The sequence below is a fragment of the Rhinatrema bivittatum genome, chromosome 7, assembly GCF_901001135.1.
Source record: "Rhinatrema bivittatum chromosome 7, aRhiBiv1.1, whole genome shotgun sequence".
NCBI classification, from domain to species: Eukaryota; Metazoa; Chordata; class Amphibia; order Gymnophiona; family Rhinatrematidae; genus Rhinatrema; species Rhinatrema bivittatum.
This window is the reverse complement of record NC_042621.1, coordinates 217,598,795-217,617,737: the sequence shown is the minus strand read 5'-3', so window position 1 is coordinate 217,617,737 and position 18,943 is coordinate 217,598,795. Positions and strand designations below refer to the sequence as shown.

The window sequence follows — 18,943 nt, the reverse complement described above, 5'->3', positions numbered from 1 at the left end:
CCAACATCAACTTGATACAAGAATTTTGACAATGCTTTAAAAAAAAAAAAAAAAGTAAAATAACAGAAAATATGGTGATGAGAGAAACTCAGTTTAGATTTTTATATCACTTATCTTCCTCAGGATGAGCTAAACTTTGTGACTCCTTGATTTGCCAGAAATGTGGCCAGGAGATTGATTATATACACAGTTTTGGCAATGCATCAAAATTCTCACCTTCTGGAAAAGGGTGCAAACCTATGTAGTCTCTATTATTAAGGTAAATTTGCCTCACCCCTAGGGAATCACTGTTTGGAATCTATGACAGTTTGTCCCGGGTCCTTTCCCTGGAGAGAAACTTATTTGTAGACAAGGCTGCTTTAATGGCAAAGACAACTATTTGTCCATGTGGGTTGGGGATATGGCACAGGAATCAAGTCACTGGAAAAAGAGGATGGTCAAACTTTTAACTTTTGAAGATCTAAATTCAAAAGAATCCTCTGAAACCCAGGTAGAAATCTTATTACAAACATGGCAAGACTATATGGATTCACTTTCCCCTCTAATGAGAAAAAGCATCCTTGATCTACATTAGTTATTAAATGCCTTGATTTTGAATTTGTTTACAAGTTAGAGATCCCTTGAGCCAATGAACCTGGGAGCTATAGGATTTTAGATGTAATAAAAAGATACACTATTATGAAGGAAATCAGAGATCAGGTTTAGATATGACTGGATATACAGAAGTAAAGTGATTTTAAAAAGTACACTCACAAACAGACTAAGGGGGGGGGGTATAAGAAACAAGGAGTCGCTGTATTTCATGGTTTATATCTATATCTGTTTGTGTAGACCATTGTGTGGGTTAATACGTTCATGGCTATGTTCATCTATTTTATATTGTATCTGGACTCTTTGTTTTATAAAAATCAATAAACGTCTGGACAAAAAATAGTTATGGGGTTTTTTTTATTTTTTTTTAAGTATTACTGTGTTGGGGGGGGGGGCACGGGGACTGGGAGGGATATTTGTGCACCAAACCTTTTTTCACATCTCCCTTTTAGTAATGTGGGCCTGCCTCAAATATCCCTCCTTCGCCCTTCCCAATCAGTCTCTCACATTGTCTTTGATCCACGGACTATCCCATCCAGTCCCCGTCTCTCCCTCTACCAGTCCAGCCCCGCCAATCACTCTCTTACCCTCCTCCGGTCCAGCCCCACAGGTTGCTCTCTCTCTTCACCAGTCCATCCCCAGCAGTTTCTCTCTCTCTCCCTCTCTCTCTCTACCAAACCATCCCCTCCAGTCTGTCTGTCTCCCTCTCTATCCCCCTTCCACCAGTCCATTCCCCCCTGTCGCTCCAGATCCAGCTCTGTGAGTACCAATAGTTACTACATAATTTACTAAACGAGTATATTCTTCATGTTTAACTCTGGTCTTTGCATTTATATGTATTCTGTTTATATCAGTAAGCATTATTTAATAAGTTTTTTATATAATAATGAGTCTGGTGTACATATAATTATTTCTTTTGTTACATTAATAACTTTTCTATATTCGGCACATAACTATAGATAAAAATGAAAGAGAAGCCTGTGGGGGTCTGGGAAAATTTTGGAAGCTGAAAAGGGGTCCATGCTCCCAAAAAGGTTGGGAACCCCTGCTCTAGTTATCAGTAGTAACAAAGCTATATGTAGGTATAAAAATTTGCAGTATCAGCATTAGGAGTACCAAAATCCGTGAACAATAATGATGGGTTGAGATGCTTTTATTTACCAGAGTGTCCTTAGGGTGATTGTATCTGGTCTTAAGATAACAGAACAGAGCAACAGGGTGGTGGCCAGAGCCAGTATAAAGCTAGAATGTATAGGTAGTGGCATGACCAGTAAAAGAAGGGAGATGGGGTAAACCTAACCTCCCCCCCCCCCCCCGAGCCCTACTCTAACCCCCCCCCCAAAAAATTTTAATCAAACCTTTTGCGCCTGCCTGTGCCGGCAGACTGCCAGCCCGCAATCCTCCAACACAGTGGCAAATTGCTGCTGTGTCGGAGGCCTCTGACCCTGCCCCACCCCCGGACTTCCCCACCCCTTTTTGCAAGCCCCGGGACTTACGCGCGCCCCAGGGCTTTATGCACGACGCCAGGCCTTTTGAAAATAGGCCCGGCACTTGTAAGGCACTCTTAAGCGCGTAAAGCTTTTAAAATCCGGCCCATAATGTTTATGTACCAGTCATTGATGAGATATTTGGAGTACTGTGGCCAGTTCTGGAGGCCATACATCCTGAAAGGATATAGATAGAACGAAAGCAGTCCTCAGAGAGTGACTATCAAAATGGTTTAGAATCTACACCAAAAGTTGTATGAGGTGAGACTTATTTATTTATTTAAAATTCTTATAAATCGCACAAATAAGGCAGGTATCTGCCCGTCTAGGCGGTTTACAACATTACACTCATAAAAAAAGTAGGAACAAAACAATCACATTAAATACTTTAGGTACATCAGATCTGGTAAAAGATTCAGCAGATTGGGTTACTGGTTATTGAATGCTTTAATAAAAAGATGAGTGTTCAGTTTTTTTCTTAAATTCGTTATGATTAACTGTCAATCTTATGTGATCAGGTAAAGCATGCCACTGGGTTGGGCCAGCCACAGGAAAAGCACGCTTTCGAGTTAAAGCCAGGGTTACTGATTTGACTGAAGAAATTTTCTAAAATGCATTTGTCCATCGAACAGAGTTGTCTTGAAGGTTTATAGATACGTAATAGTGAACAAAGCCAGACAGTATTTGTATTGTAAAGCAGACTATGAATCATGGTTAGGACCTTATAGGTGATACGTTGGGTAATCGGTAGCCAATGTAATTGTTGTAATATTGGTGTTATATGTTCTGATCTTGGTAAGTTGAAAAAGAACTAGACGTGTATATAGAACATAGCTAATACCATATTCCCATAAATGTTTTTATTATATAATCATTCTCAACTTTGTTAAACATACTCCCCCCCCCCCCCCCCTCTCTCTCTTTCTCAGCATTCCCATGGTTTGGCATGGACATTGGTGGAACACTGGTTAAGCTGGTCTACTTTGAACCAAAAGACATTACAGCAGAAGAAGAACAGGAGGAGGTGGAGAACCTGAAAAGCATTAGGAAGTACTTAACCTCTAACACGGCTTATGGGAAAACCGGGATCAGAGACGTCCACCTCGAACTGAAAAACCTGAGCATGTGTGGGCGCACAGGGAACCTGCACTTTATCCGCTTCCCCAGCTCTGCCATGCACAAGTTCATACAGATGGGAAGCGAGAAGAACTTCTCCAGCTTGCACACCACCCTCTGTGCCACAGGAGGTGGGGCTTACAAGTTTGAGGAGGACTTTAGAACGGTATGTGGGGAGAAAAAGCACAGTATTTCAGGAGAATGCCTCCTTGGTTGTTTCTCTTACCCAAATAGTTTATTACCTGAACATTTCCATATTTGCATGGGAGAATGGAAAGAGACGTTTTGCTTAGAGCCCTTTTCTGTTCTTAATCTTTGCTACTCTAGGATCCAAAACAGCAAAAATGTATTCAGTAGTATTTTCAGATGGTGGTCACGACATGAAGATCTTCAGGCGTGTTGAGTGAACTTTTTAAATAGCTAAAGTGTAAAAAGCCATCAGAATATGAAAAGGAAAAGTGAAAAACAAAATAAGGCTAGAAAGTTTTTTTTTCTTGGTTTATTTGGCTGCCCAAGGGCACATGTTGAGTAATAAAAGTCACTTTTATACTGTATAATGAAACTTGGGTCAGCTAATTTGTTGAAGAAATTGCAAGATAGTTGTGATAAGGGAGCACAGCATCTTGTATCATCAGACTATCAAAGGTAAGGTGGATTTTATGGTGCTAATGGTCATCATTATGCACTTAAAGTGGATTGAACTCAACCGTGCAGTATAGACTGTTTAGAGTCTAGAGATTTAGAATAGAAATATTAAAATAAACAATAAAATGTATTGATGTAATAAGATGTGGAGGTTATTTTTCATATATCTGCTCTTGATGAAATTATACCAGTTAACCTAGGGGAGGCGATACCATTTATTTACTCCTATTTGATATTCCTCATGACCCTATAGCATTGCTTCTTTTCATATCCCAATGCTTAAAGCAGTAATGTTTCATATTGGAGACAAGTAGGATGACCAACCTGCTTTTGGTGAAGAGGAGAAACCGCCAGAAACATTTATTCTAAATTATGGTTTTAATTTGAGACCCCCAAAATACCTGCTAAATCTTTTTTCCTTTCCTCCAACTGTCCTTCCTAAAGCCTCATGACCTTGTTTTTTTTTTATGGGTTTTTTAAAATAAAGTCTCTGTTCCTCTTTGCTATAGTAAGGCTTGTCCTATTTGTGGCTCAAGTAGTATGATTGCCATGATAATCCAGTTAGTTGCTTTAGAAATAATGGTCAACAAACAAGTTCTGGGTGATCATTTTTAATTGGACTAAATACATTGTGATTAGATTTTGAAACTATATTGCTCATTATGCACTGGCTTGATGAAGGGAACATAGTTCTTAAAGATTAGTCTCAAGTATATAAATTAGTCCAGTTAAAAGCTAATGCCTATAATTCTTTTGTTGATTTTTATTCCTATTTGTGGCCAATAATAGTCTCCTCAAATACAGAAGGCACTGCTTGTTGGACAAATCTGGAAGACGTGGTGGATTGGTATTGGTATAAAAAACATGTGCTGGTTTCAGGTTGTGCTCAGGTTCATAGTGACTATTCATCTGTTCAGAATCCTTTGTGAAGAGCGTTATTACTGTGTCTAGTTCCAGTGGACATGTCCACATCAGAAAATACCATTAATTGGCACCCTTGTCAATCATCATCCCCATAATATCCATGTAATGAACAGACTTGAACTGAATTGATTTCTCAACCCTTTCAAGACTGTCCCTGCAGAGCAGGTTTAAGGCACATGGAGAAGAAAGTGTGGTGAAGCAGCTTTATTACTGCCAGAGGTGAATCTTTTTTTTTTTTTTTGGGGGGGGGGGGGGGGGAGAGAATAATTGGAGAATTCTGAATTCCAGTGCTGTTAATCCAGCAACTTTCAACAAACATATTCACAAGTTAAAATAAAAGCCGATTTTTCCGGTAAAGTAAATGAAGGCTAATCACCCATTTTAGATCCAAGCAGGTCTCTTAACAGTTCTTTTGGTCATGAAGCCCCTGCTGCTGTTAGAAACAATAGATTATGTAGATAATAGCAGAGCAGGGATATTATTTTATACCCATTGTGCTCATGTATGGGAAAGCAGCTGGGGGTTGGGATGAACTAGCATAGACCATTGCACAGTTGTCAATAAACATGCTATTCATGAACAAGAATTGTGGCTGAAAGGATAGTAAGCATACTTGAAAGAGAGTGATACCCTTTGTGCATTGTGCAGTATTTCAGAAGTACACATTACAAGCTGTAAGATCCTGTATCTTTCACAGCTAAGTCATTGCTTTTGAAATTCTTCAAACTGCTTCTCTGTAATTCTCCGCACTACTGAGAACAGTCGCATTCGCAAGAGTCACAAATTATCCCGTGCCTATTGGGTCTGATTCTCCATAAATGCATGAACCAATCAGTTATAGTTCTGTTAGCATCAGTAATGCATCAAAAGCAAGAGTCCAAACTACATTTTGTGAAATGATTAATTCTGAAGTCTGTAATCTCAATGAATCGGGCTTGTTAAACTGTTCCCCCAGAGTCCCTGAAATAGTTTAGTAATGCTATTACAAAGACAACTTTCAGGATGTTCAAAACAGATACTAAAGCATTAGTGTATGAGAAAAATCAGCTGTTGATATGATCCTTCAGACTTTGTGAAAAATGTAAAACAGTACATGAACTATGAACTTTAAAATGGGCTACACACGAAAAATTGAAGGTGAGGGCTACGGAGCAAATCCAAGTGAAATACTGCAGGATGTAATTGTAGTTAGAATGTAAATCCTGTTTGGCAACATTTTCAAAGTGGAGGAACCTCTCTGATCTGATTTTCAGCTATGGCGTTGTTTTAACAAACGCATTTCTTCACTTCTCAAGCTGTTTAATTATATTTGTTTTTAATGTTTGTGTTTTATACTGTATGTACAGGTACGTGTGAGTCTCCTGGTCAGGAGTATCCGTAAGCTGCAGATAGTGCAAAACGTCAGGGCATGAGTGAATGATGTATAGTGGAAATTATCCAAGTGCAGGCCCATTATTTCATTAGCTTTATTGACTTCCAGTAAAAGCCACAGGGTTCTGTTTAAGATCCTGACCTTCATCGTGTACTAAGAGATGCAAGTCCGCGCTACTTAGCAAATAAACTAGACTGGTGCACATCCCTGGACTTGTTCACTCTAGCCAGAGTGCTCTTTTAAAAATTACACCACAGCAAGAAATGTGGTTAGTGTGATGCAAGTCATGAGCTGTTTAAGTATTGGCTCCAAAGGTGGACTAGCATGATACTGGACATGTGCTCTTAGACAAGTTATCATCGTTTGGGTTTTTTTCCATGCTTTTCCATCAAGAGAGCTCAAAATGAGCTACAACAAAACAAACGATGGAAAATACAGTTTGAGATGAATAGTGCTTGCATCAAGTGAGGCACATATGACAGGATAGCATTTGCTGATGCAGTGAACTATTAGTAGCCAGTGTAGGAATTTTAAGGTAGGTGTAATCCTTTTGTACTTTTTAGCACTCGATGGCATTTGAGACACAGTGTGTTCTATGGGTTGCAGTTGGTGGGTGAGGTGTTTTTGTTTTTTGTTTTGGGGGGGGGGGGAGGAGATGGTATCCTGATTTAGAAAAAAGGTGAAAACCTGTATTTTCCCAAATTATGGATAATTCTGTGTCTGAATTGGGAATAGAGATTAATTTGCTGGGACTGTCTCTTCTGGCTATGATGGGGATTAAGATACTGTATGTAGTACATACCGTGAAAGTAGCTGGCAGGTTATCTTTGGGGTGGTGCTGGGTAAGCTGATTGCTTCTGGTAGCTGCCTGATGGTTTTCATCAAGATATTTTTTGGACGTGGCCCTACTATGATTGTTCTTGGTAGGGATACTTTTAATGGTAAGAGGGATTTTACTTTTTTTTTTTTTTTTAATGGGCAGTTCTTGTGATGCTGATTAAGGTCTTTTTGATTACATTATTTCTGAACACTTTTTATTTTTATTGTTGTTTGTTCTGTTGTATTCAATATGTAAGTTGGACATTGTTGATTATGGTAGTTTTATGCCTGCTCTATATATACACTGCTCTGTATGGTCACTAGCTCAGGAAAGTAGATTTAAAATGTTTTAAATAAATTTTTACCTGGTTATAAGGGCTGTTTTTTTTCCTTTGTTTTTACTTGTAAAAATGGACACTCGCCTTTTATAATTGAGTTCTTCTGCCAGCAGTGTTAATGTTTGCCACGCCCAACTACCACCCCTAACCCTCGCCCCAAGCTACAGGAGGAGCAGCAGCAGCAGCTGAGTACTGTCTTTGGCTTAATAGATACTGGTTATGCTGATTCGTTTGCTTGTAAGAGTTTTTTCATTTGTAGTATTGCATATCTTTTTACAGAGTATAGGGCGTTTGAGTCTGATTCTTCCTTTTAGTGGTAGTGAAGATAGTTGCTTCTGTTGTATTTAATGCAAAAGAATGAATAAGAACATGCCATACTGGGTCAGACCAAGGGTCCATCAAGCCCAGCATCCTGTTTCAAACAGAGGCCAATCCAGGCCATAAGAACCTGGCAAGTACCCAAAAACTAAGTCTATTCCATGTTGTTATTATTATTATTGCTTAATGTTGTAAAGGGGTTTAATTATTAATGATAGAAGGTAATTTTTCAAAGTTTTTCCATGGGTAAATCCATGTTTACCCACATAGAACATAAGATATACCATATTGGGTCAGACCAAGGGTCCATCAAGCCCAGCTTCCAGTTTCCATCAGTGGCCAATTCAAGTCGCAAGTAGCCAAACATTAAATAAATCAAAAACTACTATTGCTTATTAATTAATAGCAGGAACTTATCCAAACCTTTTTTAAACCCAGTTACACTAACTGCTGTAACCACATCCTCAGGCAATGAATTCCAGAGCTCAACTATGAGCTGAGTGAGAATTTTCTTCGATTTGTTTTAAATAGCTACTTGCTAACTTCATGGAGTGCCCCCTGGCCCTTTTATTATCTGAGAGAGTAAATAATCGATTTACATTAACTTGTTCAAGTTCTTTCATGATTTTGTAGACCTCTATCATATCCCCCTCAGTTGTCTCTTCTCCAAACTGAACAGTCCTAACTTCTTTAGCCTTTCTTCAGAGGGCGGCCAGTCAATGCCTCTTATTTTGGTTGCCTTCTCTGCACTTTTTCCAATGCAACTATATCTTTTTTTGAGATGCGGTGACCAGAATTATACATAGTATTCAAGATGCAACCTCACCGTGGAGCGATAGAGGCATTATGACATCCATCCTTTTATTTGCCATTCCCTTCCTAATAATTCCTAACATCCTGTTTGCTTTTTTGATTACCATCACACTGAGCTGACTATTTCAATGTATTATCCACTATGATGCCTAGATCTCTTTCCTGGGTGGTAGATTCCACATTAGGAGTTAACATTGTGTAACTACAGCAAGGGTTATTTTTCTCTATATGATTCACTTGGCACTTGTCCATGTTAAATTTCCTCCATTTGGAAGCCAAATCTTCTAGTCTTTCAAGGTCCTTTTGCAATTCATCACAATCTGCTTCAGATTTAACTACTCTGCATAAGTTTGTGTCATCTGCAAATTTTGATCACCTCACTCGTTGTACCCCTTTCCTGATCATTTATAAATATATTGAAAAGCACCGGTCCATGTACAGATCCCTGAGGCTCTCACTGTTTACCCTTTTCCACTGAGAAAATTGACCATTTAATCCTACTCTCTGTTTCCTATCCTTTAACCAGCTTGCAATCCACAAAAGAACATTGCCTGAAAAACATTTTTTTCAAAATTGCAACCCCCCTGCCCCCTCAGTGTAGGTCACAACACATGGAGGGAGTATGCATGATTTTCATTTTGAAATTGCTGCACATACTTTTGCATCTTTCTGCAGGTTCACATGTGCAACAGCATCTGCAGATCTGAATATTGCTTCCGTAGCTCCCCAGTGTTTTCATTCTAAACTTTTAATTTGCATTCCATGTTAGAAATAGTAATTGAAAGGGAGAATATGTCTTTACAAGCCGTTAAGCCCGTTAAAACGGGCTACATTACATTTTGTTTTCAGTCCATTTTCTAACACAGCACCCTTCTACACTTTTTCTCCCTCTCTCCCCCTTCCCCTCGTTCACTCCTCCCCTTTCCTCCACTCAGTCTTACTCACCCTCTGTCTCCCACTGCCTTCTTCCCCTCACTCCCACCTCTCTCCCCTTCCCTCAGTCACTCCCACCTCTCTCCCCTTCCCTCAGTCACTCCCCACCCTCTCTCAATCCCATCCCCTCCCCCTCAGCCCTCCTCCACTCCCTTTTTCTCTGCTCCACAACTTCTTACCTTTCCACTTACTCACATCCCTGTCTCTCACCTCTCCCTCATTCTCCCTCTCCCCTCACTCTTCCCCACCCCCTCCCTCCCCCCAGTCCCTCCCCCTCAGTCCCTCCCTCCCACTCAGTCACTCCCTCCCACTCTCTCTCTCCGTCCCTCCCACTCCCTCCCTCCCACTCAGTCCGTCCCTCCCTCTCTCTCTCTCTCCTCCCTCCCTCGCTACTGGCCGCTGCCGCCCGCCGCCATGTTTTTTTTTTTCCTGACGCTGCCTAAGACCGACGTGCTCGCCCGCACATGCGCAGTAGAGCTGCTCTCTACTGCGCATTTGCGGCACGTCGGTCAAGTGTCGTTTATCTAGTTAGATATTGTGGATTAAGTACATAGGCAGAAGAAATTTTGTTTTTAGTAGAAATAGATTGTATTGTTAATAAGAATATTTATATGTAATCTCAACTCGAGGTACATAAAATGTAACCGGGTACTGAGAAGGGAAAAATCCAAATCTCTTTTCTGGCTACTGGATTCTTAAAAAGGTGGTCAGGCAGTTGTAATGGGCTGTGCTCAGGGTGATCTCTCTATTGCATAGTGAGGAACAGTCAACCATTTTGAGTATGGGTTTCTGCTCATAAACACTAACTGGCAGTCAGCCTTCACCCCGGGCAAACCCAAAGCCTAGAAAAAAGGGCAGTCCAAACTGGATTGGTGATTCCACCTTAAGAAAATTTTAATAAAAACAAAACAGGGTTTCTTCACAAAAATCAAACCACAGGTTCAAAAGCAAAGCTCGGACAGGCTGCAAACAAAGATACAGCAGCAATTACATCTTTTTAGAGGTAGCAGTTCATCTCCTGGCAAAATTCAATGTAAGTCATTTGTAGCAGCAAATTAATCACTTTCTCCCTTTGAAGCTGAAATAAATGATGAGGTTTCCAATAGCTTTTTTTTATCTTCTATACTTGAGTCTTCACGATCCTCCCTGTGGCATTTCAGTAGATGGTATATTCCATCCATGGAAAACATGCTGACTCTGGCTTCTGCATCAGTAAGCAATGTTATACTTATTGTACCTGAATATAACTCACTTTCAGCTGCAAATAAAAGGCATGAGTTAAATATGCAATAAATAAATATAAAAGTGAAAATAAAACAGTTAAAAGCTAAAATCCAAATTAAAAAAAAAAAAAAAAAAAGAGGAGGAAAAGTCACGCGCTCACTGTGACAGTAACTTTCAAACCGGTATGCGGGTGCACATCTGCTTGCAGGGGCATGGCCATTTTAATAACACATGCGCACAAATAATAAAATAGTCTGTCCACTAACAGATGTCTTCCAAATATTAAGTGGGCACGTGCATGTGCATGCAAATCCCACTTCTACTACCTAAATCAGGGGTTCTTAAAAGGGGCGCGTGCCCACACCATTTCCAGTTTACCAGATCATCCACCAGTTAGCCCAGTTAACACACAGGTCATTCCCCCCCCCCCCCTCCCTGGTTTGATAGCCTACACTCCCTCCAGTTAACCCAGACTCTTTAAAACCCTCAGAAATGGATCGATCCTTTTATTTTTTTTTTAAATACATATCATCCATAGCAGAAGTAATGTTACGTGGCAGGGGACCTTAGTGCATGCCAGGACGCCCAAGTAGTTACATGCTCATCTCTGGGTCAAGCCCCGAATTGCATGCCCTTCTCGTTTTGAAAACTTTGGAGATGTGCATGCTGTGGGGAGATATGCACATGTCTGGGTGGCTTTTAAAATCTGCTTAGTGCACTCGAGCCTGATTTATTTGCACATCCCCTGATTAACGTGCACGATGGGCTTTTAAAATTCATCTTTGAGTCGTCTTCTTTATATCCACTAAATATCACTTGTAACATCAAGGCTTAAAGGCACAAGCCACCTTATACAACTGCTCCTGTGTGAGCAAAAGACTATTCCAAGGGTAGAGGTTAAAGTCATTGATGCAGATAGACCTGAGCTTCATACTTTTGGAGCAAGGTCACACACATACTGGTTATTTTATTTTTTTTTTAAATCTGTCAAGTTTTTCCTTTTTCACATCCATTGAAGAGATAACCTTCAAGGTTGGCCTATAATCGGGTAAATATGGTACTTAGTTTTCTGATATCACAAATGTATTGTTTACACTTAGTTTCTGAGGTTTTCTAGTTCTAGAATGTGCTTACGTGCATTCATTTCTGAGGTGGACAAATAGTAACTGATTCCCCCTTTTTCGATTATGTGCATGAGTGGAAAAATCAGGTCTCTAAAACAGTGGTTCTTAATCCAGTCCTCTGTTCACACCTAGCCAGTCAGGTTTCAGGAAATCCACAATGAGTATGCATGACAGATATTTGTTTGCCATGGAGGAAGTTCATGCAGATCTCTTACATGCATATTTATTGTGGATATCTTGAAAACCTGACTGGCTAAGGGTGTCCTAGGGACTGGATTTGAAGACCCCAGCTCTAAAAAAAAAATAATAAATAAATAAAAAAAATTGGCACCTGCTCCTGCAGGTCAGGGGAAGCCCCTGCCAGTAAAAGTAGCTGCTGCGGCTGGGCAGCCCTCGGCCACTGAGAGGAGCCACTGCAGCCTGGTCTGCACACTGTTGCCGGGCCACACAGAAAAGTGGCTGGAAAAAAGGGAAGGTAGAGAGAGAGAAAATGAAGGGATGAAAGAGCAAATATGACACAGAAAGAGGAATGAATAAAAAACAACCGAGAAAAATCTTTCCTTGGTACCTATAAGTTTTGGCTGGAACCCAAGATTTATAAACCTTTTTATCCGCCATGAACAGACTCTGGTAAAATGGCAGACTATAAGTATTGTAAATAAACCCTTGATTCTCTGTGTATTAATTTCAGTCTTTGACGTTAGACTGATGACCTGAGAAGACTTGGTAAACATAAAATACTTTGCATTTGTGTGTTGCTGGATAACAAATCAAAGAACCCGGATGAATGTTGATTAAGTTCTGTAGATGTTCAAACATCTTGGCTTTCAAATGTTTGTCTTGGGATAAACAAATGAGGCACCGCTCTGGCAGAGTCCTTGCTTTGGAGTCTAATTGTGGCCAAGTTCATCTTGCAAGATCCTTGTTTTGAAAATAAGATGGTCAGAATTGGGAAGCATAACAACATGTGAAGCTAATCATAAGTACTGTAGATCAATGATCCCCAACCCTGTCCTGGGGGCCCACCAGCCAGTCGGGTTTTCAGGATATCCACAATGAATATGCATGAGAGAAAATTTGCATGCACTGCCTCCATAACATGCACATTTTCTCTCATGCATATTCATTGTGGATTTCCTGAAAAGCCGACTGGCTGGTGGGCCCCCAGGACAGGGTTGGGGACCACTGCTGTAGATGACGCCAAACCAATGCTCAAAGTGGTACTACACACCACAGCAGTACATGATTACTGTCACGCTGCAATATAGTTGAAAGAGGCAAATCTCAGACATTAACTAAGGAGGCACCCACTAGAGTATAGAACATGTGCTTTTATGCCCAAAAAAATGAGACGTGTGGTCGTCAGACTTCGATAGGATGAAAGCCTCGATGGCATTACACAGTGATGTGTGTGGGGTTTGTTTTTTTTTTTTTTTATCCCCATAGTTTTTGACCCTATCCCTGGGCAGAGATAAGTGGTATAGCTGGGATGTGATTTCCCTTTCTTTGCAAGAGTATATGGCTAAGTAATAAGGGAAATGAACAACCAGATTACAGTGTACAGTGCTAGCTAGATTCAGCTTGCCTGTCTCAGGGTAGTGCAATCATTCCTACAGCTCTTTTCATTCCTGTTGTGGTCTTATTTTACAGTCTTTCTCCTTTTTTTTCCCCCCCGCCTTTTTTTTTTGCCTTTCATATTTTTATTTTTCACATTTTTTTTTTGGACTGAAAGATCTGTACTTTATTTTTCTGAAAACACATGTTCCCCCAAATATTTTCTTAAGCTATCTGTGTCATAAACATGCTTTACCTGCCTCTGTGATGCCTGCAGCACAGTATCATCCCAGCTTACTTTGGTTCATAATGGTAGGAAAGGTTAAGTACTAGTTTCTCAAAACTTTAAATGCTAACATCTCAGGAATCAGCATTTCAAAAAGAGGGATGTCCATGATCTGTGCTTAATCAAATGATTTTTAATTGTATTTAGGAAGGGTTTCCCCCTCCCTTTTTTTTTTGGCATAATTGACAATGAAATGACACTGGCAAAAATGATTTCAATATAGTATTATAAAAGCCAGAAAGTTTCTTCTTTGGAAAAGAAAAAAGTAATAAATAAGATTGAAGCAAGCCAAACCATCAGTCTCCAAACCTAAATTTTCATTATTTTTGCATTCCTACTACTGGACACTGTGAGTGAAGTGATCAAATTTGCAGATGGCACAAGAGTCTGTTTTGCTCTTTTGCTCCTCTTCCTCACTTTCCTGCCTTCTCTACAAGCAGATTGCTCTGCTCTTCCTCTTCACCCTACTGCACTTTGGTTCCTTTCATCCCATCCCCATCCCCTGTTATTTGTAATTTCCGTTTCCGTTCATCCTTTTTCAGTTTTAATGTAAACCGATATGATGTTGTCACTAATATCGCTATAAAAAAGGCAATAAATAAAATAAATATTCAAAGTAGTTAAAACACAAGCAGATTGTGAGAAACTGCAGAAGGACCTTGAGAAATTGGCTAAATGGGCATCTAAATGACAGATTAAATTTAATTTGGACAAATGCAAAGTGATGGACATAGGGAAAAGTGATCTTAACTATGGATACACACTGCTGGGTTCCGTATTAGGTGTTACTACCCAGGAAAGGGATCTTGGAGTCACTGGACAATATGTTGAAGTGACCAGCTTACTGTGCTGCAATTGTTAAAAAAAAAAAAAAAAAAAAAAGCAAATAGAATCAGAAATTATTTAGAAAGGCATGGAGATATGAATACCATAATGCTTCTTTAGAGATCTATGGTGCAAATGCAGCTTGAGTATTATGTGCAGTTCTTGTCACCTCATCTCAAGAAAGATCTAGCAAAATTTTATGAAAGGTACAGCATGCCCAAAAAATGATAGAGAATGGAAGAGGGTCTAAACAGGTTAGGAGTTTACAGTTGAAGAAGAAAGGACTTATTTTAAATGTTTATAAAATCCATGAGTAGAGTGGAACAGGTAAATAGGGAATGGTTATTTACCCTTTCAAATAATACTAGAGCTAGCAGACACTCCATGAAACTAGCAGATAGCTGATTTAAAACAAATGTGTGAGAGTACTTTTTTTTTTTCATTCAATTTACAATTAAGCTGTAAAATTTGTTGCCGGAGGATGTGGTGAAGGCATCTAGCGTAGCAGGGTTTAAGAAGAGTTCAGAGAGGTTTCTGGAGGAAAAAGACCCTATACAATTATTAGCTAGCTGGACTTGTGAAAAGCCACAATTTATCCCTGAGAATTGGATCTGCTCTTTGAGATCTGCCAGGTACTTCCTAATGGCCCAGACTGGTCACTGTTGGAGACAGGATGCTGGGCTCAGTGGACCTTTGATCTAACCCAACATGGTGGTACTTATAAAAGACAAATTCTGGCAGGATAGGATATACAGAGGCAAGAATACAAGTTTCTCTTCCTGACTGTGTGTGTTTAGCATTTAGCATGGCCTCCTAGCAATAAGGAAATAGTAGTCTGAGTAGGAAGAGCCCTTTCCTAAAACCCTAAAAGCAAACACATAATAGTACCTGAATGTAATCCGCTTTGATGTACACTTTGACGTGCCGAAAAGTAGAATTAAAAATCAAAATAAATAAATAAAAATCTAAAATAAGTATGAAAAGTTTTAGTAATATGCAGTAGTTTTCCCTTTCTTCCCTTCCAGTTCCTCTGTCACTTTTAGTCGAGCGCTGTTTCAGGTTAGAGCAGAAGTGGGAATACTGTTCTGTAATGTCAAGGGAATAGTGGTGAATGAGGGAAGCCTAAAAGAGTGAAGTATGAGCCCTTTCCACCACAAGGCAATCTAAACCAGTTGTAGAGGAATTGTTTGCTATGTTATAGTCCAGTGAAAAAGTCATAGACTTAGAACTCCAAGCCTTTGGAAGTCAAGTTACATGAACCAACAAGAATACACGTGTGCGTTAATTTGGAGGGTTTTTAAATCACTTAAGATATGTTCACATTTATGAAATTAAAGTCATTATTTAAAAAAATTAGTAGATATACAGTAATTCTTTCTTGGCATTCTCAAAAAATTATATATAAGCACACAAATTAATGTATAAAACATATAAACACCTAGTGGCTATGTATAGTCTACACCCCTTTTAACACTTTTCACATTTTGTTGTATCGGTACATCAAAGTTGCATGCATTTAAATTCATTTTTGTATTCATCAGCCCAGCATATGCCACACCTTTCAGGGCCAAAAATGTTTTATTGGGGGACAAAACATCTAAAGAACAAAACTGAAATCCATCAACTGGATAAGTCTCCATCCCCTTGGATAAATATTTGGTGGAAACACATTTGGCAGCAGTTGCAGCTGTGCGTCTGTTTGCACACTTAGATGTGTCCGTGTTAGACCGTTCTTTACAAAACTGTTTAAACTCTGTCAGGTGCATCAATGGACAGCAGTCTTCAAGACGTGTCACCGATTTTCATTGGGATTAAGGTTGGGGGTCTGACTTAGCCACTCCAGGGCATTTTCCTTTTTGTTCTTTAGTCACTCCAGTGTAGCTTTGGCTGTGTGTTTTGGGTCATTGTCATGCTGAAAGATGTCTGTTTCACGTTTAGCTTTCTTGCAGAAGGCATCAGCTTTTTTTTTTAAGGGCTTTTCCGTACTTCTCTACATGCATTGTCCCTTCTTTTCTGACAAGTGCCCCGATCCCTGCTGATGAGAAATAGCCCCCTAACATGATGCTGCTACACCATGTTTCTCAGTAGAGATGGTGTTCCTTGGCTGATATACTGTATTGGGGTGTACCAAATGTAATGCTTTTTATTCTGGCAAAAATACTCTATTTTATTTTAGTTTCATCAGACCACAAAACATTTTGCCACATAGCTGCTGTATCTATGGAGTGTTCCTTTGCATAAATTAAACAATTCCATGTTTTTTTGAGGCACAATAATATAAAAAGTAGGAACACTAAGGCATTCAGAATCAGTGTGTGGAAAATAGTAAGTGAACCCCTAGGTTCCTTAACACAATTAATTGGCTAATTAGAATTAGGTGATTAATTTGTTGGGTAACAAGTAAACTACCCTGCAGAGTAAATCCAAACAACTGAGTTTGGGCACCTGTTCTATAAAGAAAGGTCCAAAAGGTTTTGAATTATGTCTTCACCATAAAACTTAATGGGAACTCCTCATGCCACAATCAAGAAAATTTTCAGAAGACCTGCGAAAAAGAATAATTGGTGCTGAAATCTCTGGACAGAGTTACAGGAACATTTCTAAACATATGGGGATCCATCATCCACTGTCGGCAAGATAGTCTACAAATGGGAAAAAGTTGAAGACTACAGTGACACTGCCTAAGAGTGGTCATCCTTCCAAGGTCACCCCAAGGGCAAATCGGAAATTCATCCATGAAGTCACAAAGAACTTCAAACTAACACCTAAAGATCTGCAGGCCTTCTTCTCTGTTCATGGCCGATATGAGGGTTCATGCACCAATCAAGAGAAAAAAATGAATGGGACTGGTGTTCATAGGAGGATAGCTAGAAAGAAATCACTTCTCTCTAAAAAGAACATTGCTACCTGTCTCAGGTTCACCAAAGAGCATCTGGATGTCCACCTGATTTCTGGCATAATGTTCTCTGTACAGATGAGTCAAAAATTGAATTTTAAAGTCACTACTTTATCATTTATAAAACACTACTACACAATAACAAATATTTTGTTTAGCAAAAATCAAATATTGCCTTCAAAATAAAAACCGCATCCTTACTGTCAAGCGTGGTGGTGGAGATATCATGGGGTGGAGCTACTTAGCTGCATCAGGATCTGGCCTGCATGCAATCACTGATGGAACCATGAATTCTGCTGTATATCAGCAATTTCTAGGGGAGAATATTGAGCCATCTGTCAGCTGAAGCTGAGTTGAGAATAGGTCACACAGCAAAATGACTCTGCCAAACAGTCAAGTAAATCTACTACAGGATGGCTGAAGAAGAGATTTCATGTTTTGGATTGGCCAAGTCAAAGTCCCAACCTAAAGTGTATTCAGATGAAATGGTAAGACCTGAAGTGAGCTTTTCATGCAAGGAAGCCCTCAAATGTCAGAATTGAAACAGTTCTGTATGGAAGAATGGGCCAAAATTCCTTAAGGCTGATATGGGAGACTGATCAACAGTTGCAGGAAACGTTTAGTTGAACTTTTTGCTGCACATGAGTGCCACCAGTTATTAAATGAAGGGTTCATACTTTTTCACACACATACTTATTGTTGAATCTTTTGCTGAACAAATAATCAAAATAAATATTTATTCAATAGGTTTATCTTTCTTATTAAGGTTAGGAACTAAACATGTTTTGAGTATAAATATTGCTAAAATATAGACCATCGTAGGGAGTTCACAAACATTTTCTCAGCGCTGTATCTATGTATGTATGTATATATATATCTCTGTGGCAAAATAGACATGAACCCAAAAATAAACAGCTGCCATCACCATTCCCCACAGCTTTCCACACTGGTGGGCAGGGGGAGTTTCCTCACATGGGGCAGTGAGTGCATTGGTGGACAGTCACACTGGGCACTCCACCATGATGGAGAAGCAGGTTTCATGCTGATACTTAACAGGTAAGGTATTGTGTAGATTCACCTCAGACCCACCTACTAGACCTCATTGAAGACAAAAGCTTGGTGTAATTGCTCGTCACCATCCCCTGCAGCCCTCTAACCTGGAGAAAAAAAGGGGGGTGGGGTTTTCCCCCGTGGTGAGAGAGCCTTTTCTCGCAGAGGGCAGTGGACGGAGGTGGTGGGCATTAATACTGTGCTATCACCTTCAGTTTCTCACAGAGTAATGGCATTGTATTTTATGTCTCCAGACTGCCTTTCCAATTTTAGCTCAAGGCATTTTACAGTATTTTTTTTCAGGTACAAGTAGTCCCTGCCTGAAAGAGCTTTCAATCCGAGTGGGTTCCTGAGGCAACAAGAGAGTAAAATGACCTGCCCAAGGTGTCAGAAGGAATGTCAGTGGGAGAAAGCTGAGTTTGAACTCAGGTTTCCCTGGTTCTCATCCCACTGTTCCAACCACTAGACCACTCCTTCCTTTAAAGTACCAGCATGGAAACTATTTCTCCATGACAGTGGTAGGTGGCAGGGCCCAGGCTCCAGTCCAATATTCTTTGTTCCTTACCCAGTCCAAGTGCATCTCTTTGGCCTCCCCCACTGCCAAGAGAATCTGCCCTAACCCTCGGGA

General features: G+C 39.9%; 1 protein-coding gene across 5 annotated transcripts in view; it reads left to right on the top strand.

Moving 5' to 3' along the window:
- Nucleotides 1-18,943, top strand: part of PANK1 (pantothenate kinase 1) — a 138,341-nt gene that overhangs the window by 50,983 nt on the left and 68,415 nt on the right. For all 5 annotated transcript variants that reach the window (XM_029609840.1, XM_029609844.1, XM_029609843.1 and 2 more), the window contains exon 2: nt 3,008-3,360. In XM_029609840.1, the coding sequence (XP_029465700.1) occupies nt 3,008-3,360 (353 nt within the window). The remainder of the gene's footprint in view (nt 1-3,007; nt 3,361-18,943) is intronic.